The sequence below is a fragment of the Copadichromis virginalis genome, linkage group LG9 (assembly GCF_057382275.1).
Source record: "Copadichromis virginalis isolate Kocher_CV1m ecotype Utaka linkage group LG9, C_Virginalis_male_GT1.1, whole genome shotgun sequence".
NCBI lineage: Eukaryota > Metazoa > Chordata > Actinopteri > Cichliformes > Cichlidae > Copadichromis > Copadichromis virginalis.
The window spans coordinates 30,757,442-30,772,234 of NC_140626.1; the positions used below are offsets into that span (position 1 = coordinate 30,757,442).

A 14,793-nucleotide genomic window follows, 5' to 3' on the forward strand; every position below is an offset into this window, starting at 1 on the left:
GACTGAGCAGCAGCTTTACAGCATCAGCAGTTCTCTGATACTTCCAAACAGTCACATGGATCTACACTGAACAAAAATATAAACGCAACACTTTTGTTTTTGCTCCTATTCCCCATGGGATGGACGTAGAGACCTAAAATTCATTCCAGATACACAATATAACCATCCCTCCCAAACAGTGGTCACAAATCAGTCCAAATGTGTGGTAGTGGGCACATCTGCTATATTGAGATAATCCATCCCACCTCACAGGTGTGCCACATCAGGATGCTGATCTGACATCATGAGTAGTGCACAGGTGTACCTCAGACTGCCCACAACAAAAGGCCACCCTGGAATGTGCAGTTTTGTCTCACAGCAAAATGCCACAGATGCCACAAGCAATGAGGGAGCGTGCAATTGGCATGCTGACAGCAGGAATGTCAACCAGATCTGTCGCTCGTGCATTGAATGTTCATTTCTCAACCATAAGCCGTCTCCACAGGCGTTTCAGAGAATATGGCAGCACATCCAACCGGCCTCACAACCGCAGACCTCGTGTAACCACACCAGCCCAGGACCTCCACATCCAGCAGGTTCACCTCCAAGATCGTCTGAGACCAGCCACCCAGACAGCTGCTGGAACAATTGGTTTGCACAACCAAACAATTTCTGCACAAACTGTCAGAAACCGTCTCAGGGACGCTCAACTGCACGCCCGTCGTCCTCATCGGGGTCTTGACCTGACTCCAGCTCGTCGCCGTAACAGACTTGTGTGGGCAAATGCTCACATTCAATGGCGTCTGGCACGTTGGAGAGGTGTGCGCTTCACGGATGAATCATGGTTCACATTGTTCAGGGCAGATGGCAGCTGAGAATGTCCCAGTTCTTGCATGGCCAGCATACTCACCGGACATGTCACCCATTGAGCATGTTCGGGATGTGCTTGACCGGCGTATACGACAGCGTGTACCAGTTCCCACGAATATCCAACAACCTCGCACAGCCATTGAAGTGGAGTGGACCAACATTCCACAGGCCACAATTGACAATCTGATAGACTCCATGCGACGATGTGTTGCACTGCATGAGGCAAATGGTGGTCACACCAGATACTGACCGGTTCTGGGTCCCCAGACCCCCAATAGCGCAAAAAACTGCACATTCCAGGGTGGCCTTTTGTTGTGGGCAGTCTGAGGTACACCTGTGCACTACTCATGATGTCAGATCAGCATCCTGATGTGGCACACCTGCGAGGTGGGGTGGATTATCTCAATATAGCAGATGTGCCCACTACCACACATTTGGACTGATTTGTGACCACTGTTTGGGAGGGATGGTTATATTGTGTATCTGAAATGAATTTTAGGTCTCTACGTCCATCCCATGGGGAATGGGAGCAGTAACAAAGGTGTTGCGTTTATATTTTTGTTGAGTGTATATTACATCTGTGCAGTCAGCACTGGCAGAAACAGGAAGAGAGCAGCCTTCAGAAAAAGAAATTATACATCCATCCATCCATCCAGTGGAACATTTTCATCAGATCTTTACAGGAGATGTTTATCTTACTCATCACCTGTTTAATTTTTCTCAGTACACAAGACGAACATGTTCATTCACAGCTGCCTCATCACATTTTAACATCTGAACTCTGTGGAGCCTGATCTCAAGGGTTTTAAGTCTGACACTGAAACCAGAGGATCTTTCTGTCTCTGCAGATTCACTGTGATCCAGTGATGGGAGTGATTTCAGCCCTGAGTGATCACGCTGATGTTTGCACAGAGCAGATAATTTAGTGAATGTTTTGGCACATTGGTAACAGTGAAACAGTTTATTAGTAACGTGGGATCGTTTGTGTTTGGAGTATGAACTGAGATTCCTGAAGCTCTTGTCACACTGGTCACAGCTGTAGTTTCCTTCCATGTGTGTACGTTCATGAAGGTTACGATGACCTGATCGTGAGAAGCTTTTTTCACAGTGTCTGCACTTGTATGGTTTCTCTCCTGTGTGGACTCGTTTGTGTGTTGTAAGCTGACCTGCAGTGGTGAAGGATGACCCACACTGATCACAGAGGTGCTTTTTAACCCCACTGTGAATCAGTTCATGTTGTTTTAAGTAACTTGATGTGGTGAAGCTTCTCCCACATTCTTTGCAGTATTTCAGTTTGTCTCCAGTGTGTCTACGTTGATGTCTTTTTAGGGAGACTTGCCAATTGAAAGTTTTTCCACAGAGGTCACAACGAAACTCTTTCCCACATTGATGACAGGGTTGAGAACTGGATCCATCTGTGTCGCTCTGCTTCTAAACAAAGACACAAAGACAGTGTAAGTCAGTCCTTCAACATTTTTATCCTGAACGTCACCTGAAATAAAGAGCATCTCTGCAGACGTCCAATTACATTTTACTGTTTCAGTTAACACACTCAGTTTACTGGGCTGCAATAACTACAATACTACCACCATAATACTACAGTAATACTAAAATCATAACTGAATGCTGAGCGACTGAAAGCTCTGTTCCCCATAGTACTAAGGTGTGAGGACGGAACAGTAAGATGAATAGCAGATGATGATCTGAGAAGGCAGGAAACAGTGGTGATATGGAGCAGGTCACACAAATATGAAGGAGCAGATTTATGGATACACCTCTATGTAAGAAGTAACATTTTAAAATGTATCCTGGCATCTATGGGCAACCAGTAAAGGTGCTGAAGAACTGGGGTAATATGAGCTCTTGACAGAGTGCAAGTTATGACCCGAGCTGCAGAATTTTTGAAGAAGTTGGAGTTTATGAAGGGACCTTTTAGGGAGACCAAATAGGAGGGAATTACAGTAATTAATACGGGACGTAATAATCACTCACAGCTGCTTTTCCATGCAGTAGAATTGCTAACATGCTAACAGTTTAATGAGCAGAGTTGTTCCAAACAGTCAGGCTAAAATGACAAGATAACAATATAAATACATACCTCACAGTAACTGCACTTGGAGAGTCTCTTTCTGGTGTGGATCTGTTGGTGTTCTCTCAGGTAATGTGGAGATTTAAAAGTCTTCTCACACAGGTCACATTTATAAGGTCGTTCCTCAGTGTGGGTAAACATGTGGCGTTGTAAGTGTGTGTGTTTAGCAAACTCTTTGCCACACTGATCACAGCAGTACACATCATGTCTGCTGTGAATGCGTAGGTGTGTATTTCGGCTGTCTATCCGACTGAAGGTTTTTCCACAGATGTCACAGCTGTATGCCTTAATTCCAGAGTGGGTAACTAGATGACTGTGTAAGCTGCCACTTTGAGTAAAAGCTCTGCCACACCGATCACAGCTGTACGGTTTAACTCCACTGTGGATGAGTTGGTGTTGTTTTAGAGCATTCTTCCAGGAAAAAGACTTTCCACACAAGTCACAGCTGAATGGTCTCTCTCCAGTGTGGATGACCTGATGAAGTTTTAGGTCATACAGAGTAAACTCCTTCCCACACTTGTCACAGGTGTGTTTCTTCTCTCTCTTTCTTCTGTGAGATTTGTCGGCCTCCTGAGAGCGCTGACTTCTCGCTCCATGTTGGTCCTGCAGTGACAGAGATACAAACAGAGGCAGTGAGTGAAATGCAGTCGTGGAACAAACTCAACCTTCAAACTCCCTCCATTAACACTCGTTTTAAACCTGAAGGTGGAGTGTGGCAACAAACACCTTAAAGGTCTCTTATCCCCACCTGCTGGTAGTAGGAACACATTACATCCAACCTGGTGTTAAAAATAATTAATGACTGTTCAAACGTTTCACTGTAGAAAACATTGGATTAATTTTTGATTAAAGGCAATTAAGTGCCATTCATTTTCAATCTATATTAATCGCATTTTATTTGTATGAGCAAAAAAAAAAAAAAAAAAAAACACAAAAAAGGGAAAATATACACACTTAATGTGTTTACTGCCTGATACCGGGCTACCGTTGTGGTGCTTTGAACGTGTTTTTTTGCAGTGATAAACCAATATTAAGTCTGTTCGAACAACAATAATACTACTATTAATAATAATAATAATAATATTATTATTAATAGTAATCAGAATAATAAAAACAATAATAATAATAATAATAATAATAATAATAATAATAATAATAATAATAATAATAATGTACTTCCACAGCATGTCTTTTATCCCAACCACTCTCTGCAGATGGCCCCGCCCCTCTGTGAGCCTTATTCTGCTGGAGGTTTCTTCCTGTTAAAAGGGAGTTTTTCCTTCCCACTGTCGCCAACATGCTTGCTCAAAGGGGGTCATATTATTGTTGGGTTTTTCTCTGTATGTATTATTGTAGGATCCACATTACAATAAAAAGCACCTTGAGGCGACTATTGTTGTGACTTGGTGCTGTATAAATAACACTGAATTGAACTGAAAATTTAATTAATATCTATGGGCTCAAAGTGTAGTCATTAATATTCTGTACTTGTAAATCAGTTTTGTATGTGTAAAAAGAATTTGTGTGTGCGTAAAAAAGATTTGTGTGTGGACTTAGCAAAAAACCCCTCCCAAAAAACGTTACAAGTACGAATTTTGACCCTATTTTTCTTCCTTTCATCTCATTGGTCAATGTCATGTCAATCACAAATGTAACAATCCAATCAGAGAACAGATGGGTTTGGCTGTCGGAAGGGCGCTTGTTTGAATTGGGCTGTAAAAACTACAATACTACCACCATAATACTACATTAATACTAAAATCATAACTGAATGCTGAGCGACTGAAAGCTCTGTTCCCCATAGTACTAAGGTGTGAGGACGGAACAGTAAGATGAATAGCAGATGATGATCTGAGAAGGCAGGAAACAGTGGTGATATGGAGCAGGTCACACAAATATGAAGGAGCAGATTTATGGATACACCTGTATGTAAGACGTAAGATTTTAAAATGTATCCTGGCTTCTATGGGCAACCAGTAAAGGTGCTGAAGAACTGGGGTAATATGAGCTCTTGACAGAGTGCAAGTTATGACCCGAGCTGCAGAAATTTGAAGAAGTTGGAGTTTATGAAGGGACCTTTTAGGGAGACCAAATAGGAGGGAATTACAGTAATTAATACGGGACGTAATAATCACTCAGAGCTGCTTTTCCATGCAATTGCTAACATGCTAACAGTTTAATGAGCAGAGTTGTTCCAAACAGTCAGGCTAAAATGACAAGATAAAAATATAAATACATACCTCACAGTAACTGCGCTTGTAGAGTCTCTTTCTGGTGTGGATCTGTTGGTGTTGTCTCAGGTGATGTGGAGCTTTAAAAGTCTTCTCACACAGGTCACATTTATAAGGTCGTTCCTCAGTGTGGGTAAACATGTGTTGTTGTAACTTTGTATGTCTTATAAACGGTTTGCCACACTGATCACAGCTGTACACATCATGTCCAGTGTGAATGCGTAGGTGTATATTTCGGTTCCCTCTGTGGCTGAAAGTTTTTCCACAAATCTCACAGCTGTATGCCTTAATTCCAGAGTGGGTAACTAGATGGCTCTGTAAGTGGCTACTGTGAGTAAAAACTCTGCCACACTGATCACAGCTGTACGCTTTAACTCCACTGTGGATGAGTTGGTGTGTTTTAGGGAAAGCTTCCAGGAAAAAGTCTTTCCACACAAGTCACAGCTGAACGGTCTCTCTCCAGTGTGGATGACCTGATGCTGTTTTAGATGACACTTGGAAATAAAACCCATCCCACACTCGTCACAGGTGTGTTTTTTCTCTCCCTTTCTTCTGTGAGGTTTGTCGGCCTCCTGAGAGCACTGACTTCTCGCTCCATGTTGGTCCTGCAGTGACAGAGATACAAACAGAGGCAGTGAGTGAAATGCAGTCGTGGAACAAACTCAACCTTCAAACTCCCTCCATTAACACTAGTTTTAAACCTGAAGGTGGAGTGTGGCACCAAACACCTTAAAGGTCTCTTATCCCCACCTGCTGGTAGTTCTGGTGTTAAAAATAATTCATGACTGTTCAAACAGTAAAATCATGCCCATCCCTCCTGCTGTACACAAATATTAATACTAGCATGCTAACACACTCAGAAAAGTAATGAATGTTTACCAGGTCTATACTTATTTTTATATTTCCTTTTGTTGTTTCCTATTAGATATTTATATAATTTTCTCATTTTTTAACAATAATAAATCCAATGTAACAGTTACTAGCTTGGTTTAGTGAAGGAAAATGTCAGAGTCTGATTGCAACCCGAGGGATTTCTTTTATAAAACATACTACCTACCTAAAAAAAGAAAAAAAAAATCTGTATTTCTATCTGCTTAATTTACAAAACAGATGATTTATTTGTAAAAAAAAAAAATGTTTGGAATCATGTATGATTGTGTTCCACTTCTAACGTCTACACCACTTTGTATTGGTCTTTCACGTGTGTCAACAGAAAATTGTACTTAGTAGTCAGTATAATCTTTTAATGATATAAGTGTGCATATGGTAGAGTACTGCATGTTGACCTTTTGATGACTTGTTGTTCACTACAAGACTTGTTATAAATTTCTTCCCACAGCGATAGTGACAGCTGGACACTCTTATCTTCGCTTCGTACCAGGCAGAGGAGTCGTTCCTTTGTCTCACACACACACACACACACACACACACACCAGGGCTCTAGAGTGCGACCAATTTTTTTTGTGTGTACAGTAGTTTACAATGACAATACAATCTGTTCCCCTCACATATTTTTTAGTTTTTCTTACATGAACAGATACGATAACACACACACAGGCACACCCACACACAAGCTTAAATAAACAAACAAAACAAAACCTAATAAGAAACCCAAAACAAACACAAACAACAAACCCCAAAACACACAAAAAAAAAAAAAAAAAAGGGGGGGGGGGGGGGGAGATATGATATCAATCAGCTGGTAGAGCTTTTAAAGACTTGCAATAGTCTACGAAGGGGCCCCAGATACGATAAAATTCTCTGTATTTGCCCTTCGCCACAAGGCCTATCTTTTGCAATTTAAGAAATGACATCACATCTCTAAACCAAAAAGAAACTGAAGGTGGCTTTGAAGATTTCCAAAGGGGTAAGATGCAACGTCTAGCCAAAAGTGATGTAAAGGCTAATATTTTGAAGTGTGTAGGGTGGGTTAGACCAGTGTTGACTGGAAGCCCAAAAACAGCTAGAAAAGGGTCCATGCAGATTTGGGTCCCAAGAGCCTTGGAAAGAATAACTGAATACTGACTCCAGAAGCCATGGAGTCTTGGGCACAGAAAGAACATATGGCCTAGGTCCCATGGGGTGGCATGACATCTCTCGCACTGATCCATCACTTGTGGGTAAATGTCAGACAGACGAGACTTTGAATAGTAAACCCTGTACAACACCTTGAACTGGATAAGTTGTAACCTGGCACAGGACGTACTATAACGGACATTGGATACTGCCTTCTCCCATTGCTGATCCGAAAAAAATTACTCCTAACTCCCGCTCCCAAGCCCCCCTAATCTTAGCAACTGAATGGACATTTAAACCCATAATTTGTTTATATATTAAAGATATAATTGACTTCTTATTGGGTTTAAGGGATAAGAATTCCTCCCACGGTTGGACATTTGGAAGAAGAGGGTAGGAGGGGAAGAGAGCAGAAGTGCAATGCCATGCCTGAAAATAACAGAATAGATTGGTAGCCGGAAGATTTGTTTCTGAACACAGGTCTAAAAAAGTTAAGAAAGTGCCATCTTTATAGAGATCCTTAAACGTATTAATACCATGACGCTTCCACTGTACATAGGTACCATCAATGAGGCCAGGAGTAAACAGATGGTTCTGCGTGATGGGCATGTGTACTGACGCAGAGACGTACTTAAAATGACTCCTGAATTGTGACCAGATCCTTAGACTAGACTGTACCACGGGATTTTGGGTGAAATGAGAAGGCTTAAGTGGTAGTGGAGAGAACAATAAAGCTTCTAAGGATGAGGAAGTGCACGACAGGCGCTCCAGTTTGCACCACAGCAGTTCTTGAGATTCAAGCCAATGGGTCAATTTGTGAACATGAGAGGACCAATAGTAAAATAAAAAGTTAGGCAAGGCAAGACCGCCATCAAATGTCAGTCTCTGTAATAATGATTTCCTCACCCTGGGGTGTTTCCCTCCCCACAAAAACGATGTAACTAGCTGGTGGTCTCTCTCTCTCTCTCTCTCTGTACTTCAAGAACAGTTTCCCGTCTCCAACCTCTGTTTTCTGTATTATTCATTCGCTTATTACCCACCAGTCTACCGTTGTTTACAGCGCTGTCTTTTTCTTTTCTTTTTTTCACTTAAATGACCTCGGACAAGAAAGCCTATTTTTTCTGTTATTCAAGACTGAAGAAATTTAAACTTTATATGCAGAACATTGTAGAATATTTTTAAGGTTATCTGCTATAAAAAGCCAGACCAGGAAAATCTCCTTCATGTTTTTCTGTGTTTTATTCTCAGTTACTTTCACACAAAGGCATCTGCTGTGATGTTCACAATTCTGAAGAAGTCAGTACTGATAAATGATCAGAATTATAATATTTCTGACTCTCTGAGGCTAAGTTGAATCGAATAAGGACTTTGAAAACCGGAATCGAATGGATTATAGAAATCAGTGATGATACCCAGCCCTAGTGAGCAGTCTAGGCCCGACAGAAGTGGATGTAGCTGCAATAGGAAAAGAACTTTTGCTCACTTTTCTGTTAAGTTAAGGCCTGATCCTTCTGAAATTCATAGCCAGTGCTCTGACACGGTGTCATCAATCTTTGAATGCTGAAAAAGCACAGTGTATCCAGAAAAACACATTATATTATATAAATTATTATAAAATTTGTGTACGCTTAACTTTTGTGCCGGTACGCCTAACTTTTTAAAGTTAGGCGTACCGGTACGCCCATGGCAAAAGGTTAGTCTAGAGCAGTGCTTCCCAAACTTTTTCCAGCCACGTACCCCTTGAGACATGTCACCCTCAGCCGCATACCCCCTCCTACGAACGACTCTTAATTAGTGTCTATAAATACATTGCAACACTGCATGCATAAAAATAAATACTGCACAGTCGATTATTTCTCACCACCAAATGAATTTATTAATATATTTTAGTAATGACAGAATTTTAATAACGAACTTTACTACTTAATACTAGCAGTGTATCAAAAGATTTATTCGAATTCACCGTTTTGTCGAGAGCATAAAGGCCATATATGAACAGAAACTTTATTTAATGTGATGGATGTGCTTGAGCAGAGGCACACAGCTCTTCAATGTTTGGCTCAATTTGGGAAAGGCTGAGTCTTAAATCGTTTTCCACACAAATACTTGCTCTGTATTTTGTTTTCATGTTTGTTAAAGCAGAAAACCCCCTTTCGCATAAGTATGTGGTGGCTAGGGCTGGGCGATATATCAAAAATTTATCGTTACCGAAATTTATGACTCTCATCGACGTCATTTTGCCCATGTCGGTAAATTCGGTATTTAAAAAAAAAAAAAAAAGGAAAGGCATGTGCAGGTTGGCGATGTTCATGTCCCTTTAAGACGCTGTGCTACATTACAGACTTGACGGGGTGGAGTCACATGACTCTACTACCTGTAACAAGACGAGACACGGGTGAACAAATGGAGGACGATTTAAATGTTGAAGCAGCAGCGACGGAGGTAGAGCTGGTGGAGGAGGAAGAGGAGACGCTTGTTAACAAAAAAAATGCATCATCAATCGTTTGGCAACATTTTGGATTCAACAAGGATGATATTGATCAAAAAATTGTTAAATGTAAACTCTGCAAAAAGACTGTTGCGTCAAGTCAAGGTAACACAACCAACCTCTTAATAAATAATATTTATTATTAAACTATTTTGTTTACAAGGGATATACATTTTTTAGAGAGCATGGTTACATATTGTATCCTACACTTTTTATTTTGTTCAGTTAATAAATCTTAACCACTAAAAGTACTTACTACTATTGTCTTCATTTATTTTCAGTGACATTTTACAGTCCTTTAAAGTGGTAATAATATAATTGCAATGAATAGGTCTAGGGGGAATAATATTATCAAAATAACTGGAGGAACTATGCTGCCTGCTACAGCCCCATCAAATGAAAAAAAAACAAAAACGTTTGTTTTTTTGGCACTTGGGGTGGTTATCGTCCATTTATCGTTATCGAGGTTAACTGCTCAATTTATCATGATATTGATTTTAGGCCATATCGCCCAGCCCTAGTGGTGGCGAAAGGAGTCTTGACAGCGCGCTTAGCCAGTGCGCACTCCTATCCAGAAATCCACCAGGGTCTTTTGAGTGTGTTCAACTTTTAGAGATCCATCTGTGGCGATCTCAATTAGGCTCTCCTGGTCAGGTGGTGATAACGAAGTAGGCACGGCGGTGAACGGGTGACGTATCCAATCATTTGAGCCGTCCGTCTCTGGGAAGTATCGGCGTAACTGCACCGCCAGCTCCTCAAGGTGCACGTTACATTTGCGCTTTACACTTTTTGATAGTGTGAGATCATTAGAGCACAGAAAATCATGCAGCACGGGAAAGACTTCAGTGTTGTTTGTATCCATGCAGTTCTTCCAAAGGTTTAACTTCTTTATCATGGCCTCAACTTTATCTTGAACATTGAATATAGTTGCAGAAACGCCTTGTAATCCGAGATTGAGCTCGTTCAGACGAGAAAATATATCACATAGATAAGCCAGGCATGTAAGGTACTCTTCATCATGCAAATGTTCAGACAGCTCAAAGGGTTTCAAACCCTAACATGTTTCAAACGGAGAAGTATTCCCTTTGCAGCAAGAGCCTCTCGGTGGATGCTGCAGTGTACCCAGGAGGCATCTGGCGCGACTGCTTTCACACGCGAAACCACATCTCCGTGTCTCCCAGTCATGGCCCGTGCGTCATCAGTACAGATGCCAACACATCTGTCCCACACGAGTCCATGTGTGTTCATGAATGTGTCCAGCTTTTGAAAAATATCTGTGGCAGTTATCCTTTCTTCCAGCGGTTTACAGAACAGCATGTCCTCCTTGATGGTTCCTTCATGAATGTAGCGCACATATAGGAGATGCACCAGGCCAGCCACATCCGTGGACTCATCTAGCTGTATTGCATAAAATTCACTGTGGCGTATGCGCAAAGTAGCTGCTGTAAAAGATTTTCTGACATTGCATTGATGCGCCGTGAGACAGTATTGTTTGATGATGGAATGGACTGTATCGTCTTTTTTGCCTTTTCCCCCAACATTGTCCCTACCATATCTAAAGCAGCAGGGAGAATGAGGTCCTCCACAATAGTGTGGGGTTTGTTGTTTTTAGCCACTCTGTAACTGACCATGTAAGATGCTTGTAGTCTGTTTTTATTCATAAGATCTGGCACCTGAATGCTGGTTTTACTTGTTGAAAGTGATTTTAGCTGGCACTCAAAATATTCTCTTGGTTTATTTTTCAAATGGGGATGATTTGTCTCTAAATATCTGCGCAAAAGTGAAGGTTTCATTGAGTTCTGAGACAATACTTTTGCACAAATAACACATTGTGGCCGGGAAAATCCACCAATATTTATACACGTGAACCCCAGCGAAATATAATTGTCATCATATTTGCGCTTCTTCGATGAGGTTGTGTTACAGTCCGAGCTGTCATGCTTTCTCCCACTTTGACGCTCCACATCAGACACTTCATCACTTTCCACATGACTGGCTCCAGCTATGCTAGCCACTTGGCTAGTAACCACAGATACATGCATTCTAGCATCCAAATCATTGTTGTTGAACAATCACTGGAAAATGCATATTCAAATATGTGCTTATTGGTTGTTGTGGCTGGTGTCTCTGTGGTAGGGCCTTTTTTTCTTGTTAACCACTTGTACATTTTCGCACTGCACTTAATGCTTGGAAGCAACTTCAACTGCTAGGTGTCAGACATTTGGGCAAGTCACGCCCATGTATTTGGTTAGAGCTATTTTTTTGCTGAACACCAGAGGGTGGTATATAGTCATGTATTTGATAGCCACATAAAACTGCATTAGTTTCGGCTTTTAAAATTTTTGATCCCCACTCCAACCCCGACCCACACGTACCCCCTACAGCCACTTGCGTACCCCCGAGGGTACGTGTACGCTAGTTTGGGAACTACTGGTCTAGAGCCCTGTATACACATCCACATTCCAGTGTAATAAACAAACGCACCCACTGATGTATATAAATAAAGACCAGGACAGTCTCAGAGCCCTCACTCCCGTGCGAGTGCTCTGTGACTGCCCTTGCTGCAAGTAAAACTGTGTGTTTCTCCTCTCTGATTCTCAGCTGAAGAAATGTCTTCGAATACATCTCTTGAAAACGTGGTATTCCAATGAAATTGATTCATGTTTGTGGCTGTAATGTAACAAAATGTGAAAAAAAGTTATAGGGAGCCAAAAATGCAAGCCACTATAAGTCCTCATGTGTTGAAATCAGATATTGGGTCTGTACATGTGACATTATGTTTTTTCAGGTTGTGAAAGATGCTGCAAAACAATCTGAGGCAGATTAACTGTGTTATTTAAAGACTGCATGACGATCCTCTGAAGGTTAGTGCAGGATAAACAGGTTCATTTGCTGAACTGTGATGGATTTAAAGTAAAGGACAGTGTGTGACTGGTGCACAGTGACTGTGGTGCTCATGTCACAGTTAGATTACATCAAGTGTAGCAGAGATTCATTTAAACTGAAGCTCATGATGCTGACATTCATTCACTGAGTACTTGAGAAAAGAAGGCTCTGTGAGCCTGGTTCTGCTGGAGGTTCCTTCCTGTTAAAAGGGAGTTTCTCCTTCCCACTGTCGCCAAAGTGCTTGCTCATAGGAGGTCATATGATTGTTGGATTCCCCCCCCCCCCTCTGTATGTATTATTGTAGGGTCTGCCTACAATATAAACCACGTTCAGGCAACTATTGTTGTGATTTGGCACTGTATAAATAACATTGTATTGAGAATTGAATTGATAATAATACTACTAATATTAAAGGAGGATAATTGATTGTGATTTCTTTGTGTTTGTAAACATAATTTAAAAATACATAATATACAATAATATACAACACAGTCATATAACAGGTTGGGAGGACTTTTTTTTTTATTTTGGGGGGGGTTTACAACGGTAAAATCAGTATCATATATATTATTATATTTATAACAAGGTGCAATAATAACAGTGTGCAATACAAATACACTTGTTCTTCTTTATTATACTGTGTTGTGTTGTTTGTGTTGCGTTGTGATGTGTCAAATCTTGTCGTCTTGTGTTACATGTAGTGCAGATGTAGGACAGTTTTCCAATTTCATTGTACTATTGTACTATGTATGACTGACATAAAGAGTTAACTTAATAATAAAGAATAACAATTGCTTGTGACTTCTTAATGTTTGTAAACACAATTTAAAAATACATAATAAAATGCAACACAGTCATATAACAGGTTGGGAGGATGAGAGTTTTAGACCTGACTGATTATTTGGTGAAACTGTGATATTTTCCTCACCTTCTGTGTTGAGCTCATTGTTTCCTCTGTAGTGACTCAGCTGAGTCCAGATGGCTGAAAATGTTCCTCTGCTGCTCCGTCAGACTCTTCTCCTCCTGCTGATCAGCTAGGACACAAAACAGATCTTTGTTAGGCTCCACACTGCACTGAAGAGTCAAAGTGTCTCATATGTTCATCTGACAACACAAAGTACAAATTTCACTCTGATTGCTTGTAGAAATCTTGTGAGACGTGTTGTGCTGCAAAGTGAGGAAACTCTCTCACTCACTTATACTTCAGGAGGAACTTTGTGACATTGGCTCTAATATTCTAAGCAGCCCTTTACTATGACAGGGCCAGAAAGTCCTATTTGAAGGTTTGGGAGAAGGACCATGTTAAAGGTGGATTGGGGTTTATACACTTTGTTATGATACAGGTAAGGCTGTAAGAGCCTGAGAAGGTGTCCTGAATGAACCTCTAAAACCAGTTTTCAGCTAACGACTCTGCTTCAGTCTGGAAAACAGCAACTACAAGTTTAAAGACTCCATCAACAATTCACACCCAGCAACAGCCTGAACAGCTCCTCCTGTGGTTTCCACAAACAGGGACAGACCTGTTACTCCCCCACCCCACACTTTCAACTCCTTCAGCCCCCCAGTCCCACCACCTCCACCATTCCCTAAACTTTGATTCTGTTCATCTGGACGTAGCTTTTTGTGGGAGAAACATTTCGTGACTTCTTCAGTTTCAGCTGACTGCAGGTTTCCCCAATTTTCAACAGTGCATTTGCATAATGACTGAAACGAGCACCACTGAAGGAACAATGGGCTGGGAGGTCAGTTATTGAGCATTAATATGCAAATTCTCATGAACATTGATCAACAACCACTGATCAAAGCTCATTGATCAAATGCTGTGATTGCAGCGACTCCCCAACTCTCTGAATGGTACTCATGGCCATTGATCAGCAGTCTTTGATTAATGAGCTTTGATCAGTGGTTTCCTTCCTGCTTTGACTGCAGCTGTTTGACACAGGAAGACATTATTACATTCTTCACACTCTCCTGCACATTAACCACCACAATATATTTTTATTCTCTGTGCTTTCAAATATGAACACTGTTTACTTTCATCTCGTTTTCATTAGTTTTTGTTAACATCTTCCTGTGCATCACTTTACAGCAGCCAGACTCATTAAAATGAGACTTTGTAGGAGTTCACATCCTCTCAAACCTTACATTACATGTAAAGAGTCAAGTGGAAGTTTTTCTAAAGTTATTTAATGATATTTATATTATGGAAGCAGATTTTTGACATTTTATCTTTT

General features: G+C 40.9%; 1 protein-coding gene across 1 annotated transcript in view; it reads right to left on the reverse strand.

Moving 5' to 3' along the window:
• Positions 1-13,581, reverse strand: part of LOC146702152 (uncharacterized) — a 100,523-nt gene extending 86,942 nt beyond the window's left edge. Inside the window, exons 1-3 of the mRNA XM_085468727.1 lie at positions 13,488-13,581; positions 5,643-5,774; positions 2,948-3,412 (exon numbers count right to left, since the gene is read on the reverse strand). Of these exons, the coding sequence (XP_085324853.1) occupies positions 2,948-3,412; positions 5,643-5,774; positions 13,488-13,505 (615 nt within the window). The 5' untranslated portion in view covers positions 13,506-13,581. The remainder of the gene's footprint in view (positions 1-2,947; positions 3,413-5,642; positions 5,775-13,487) is intronic.
• Between the last annotated feature and the right edge of the window lie 1,212 nt (positions 13,582-14,793).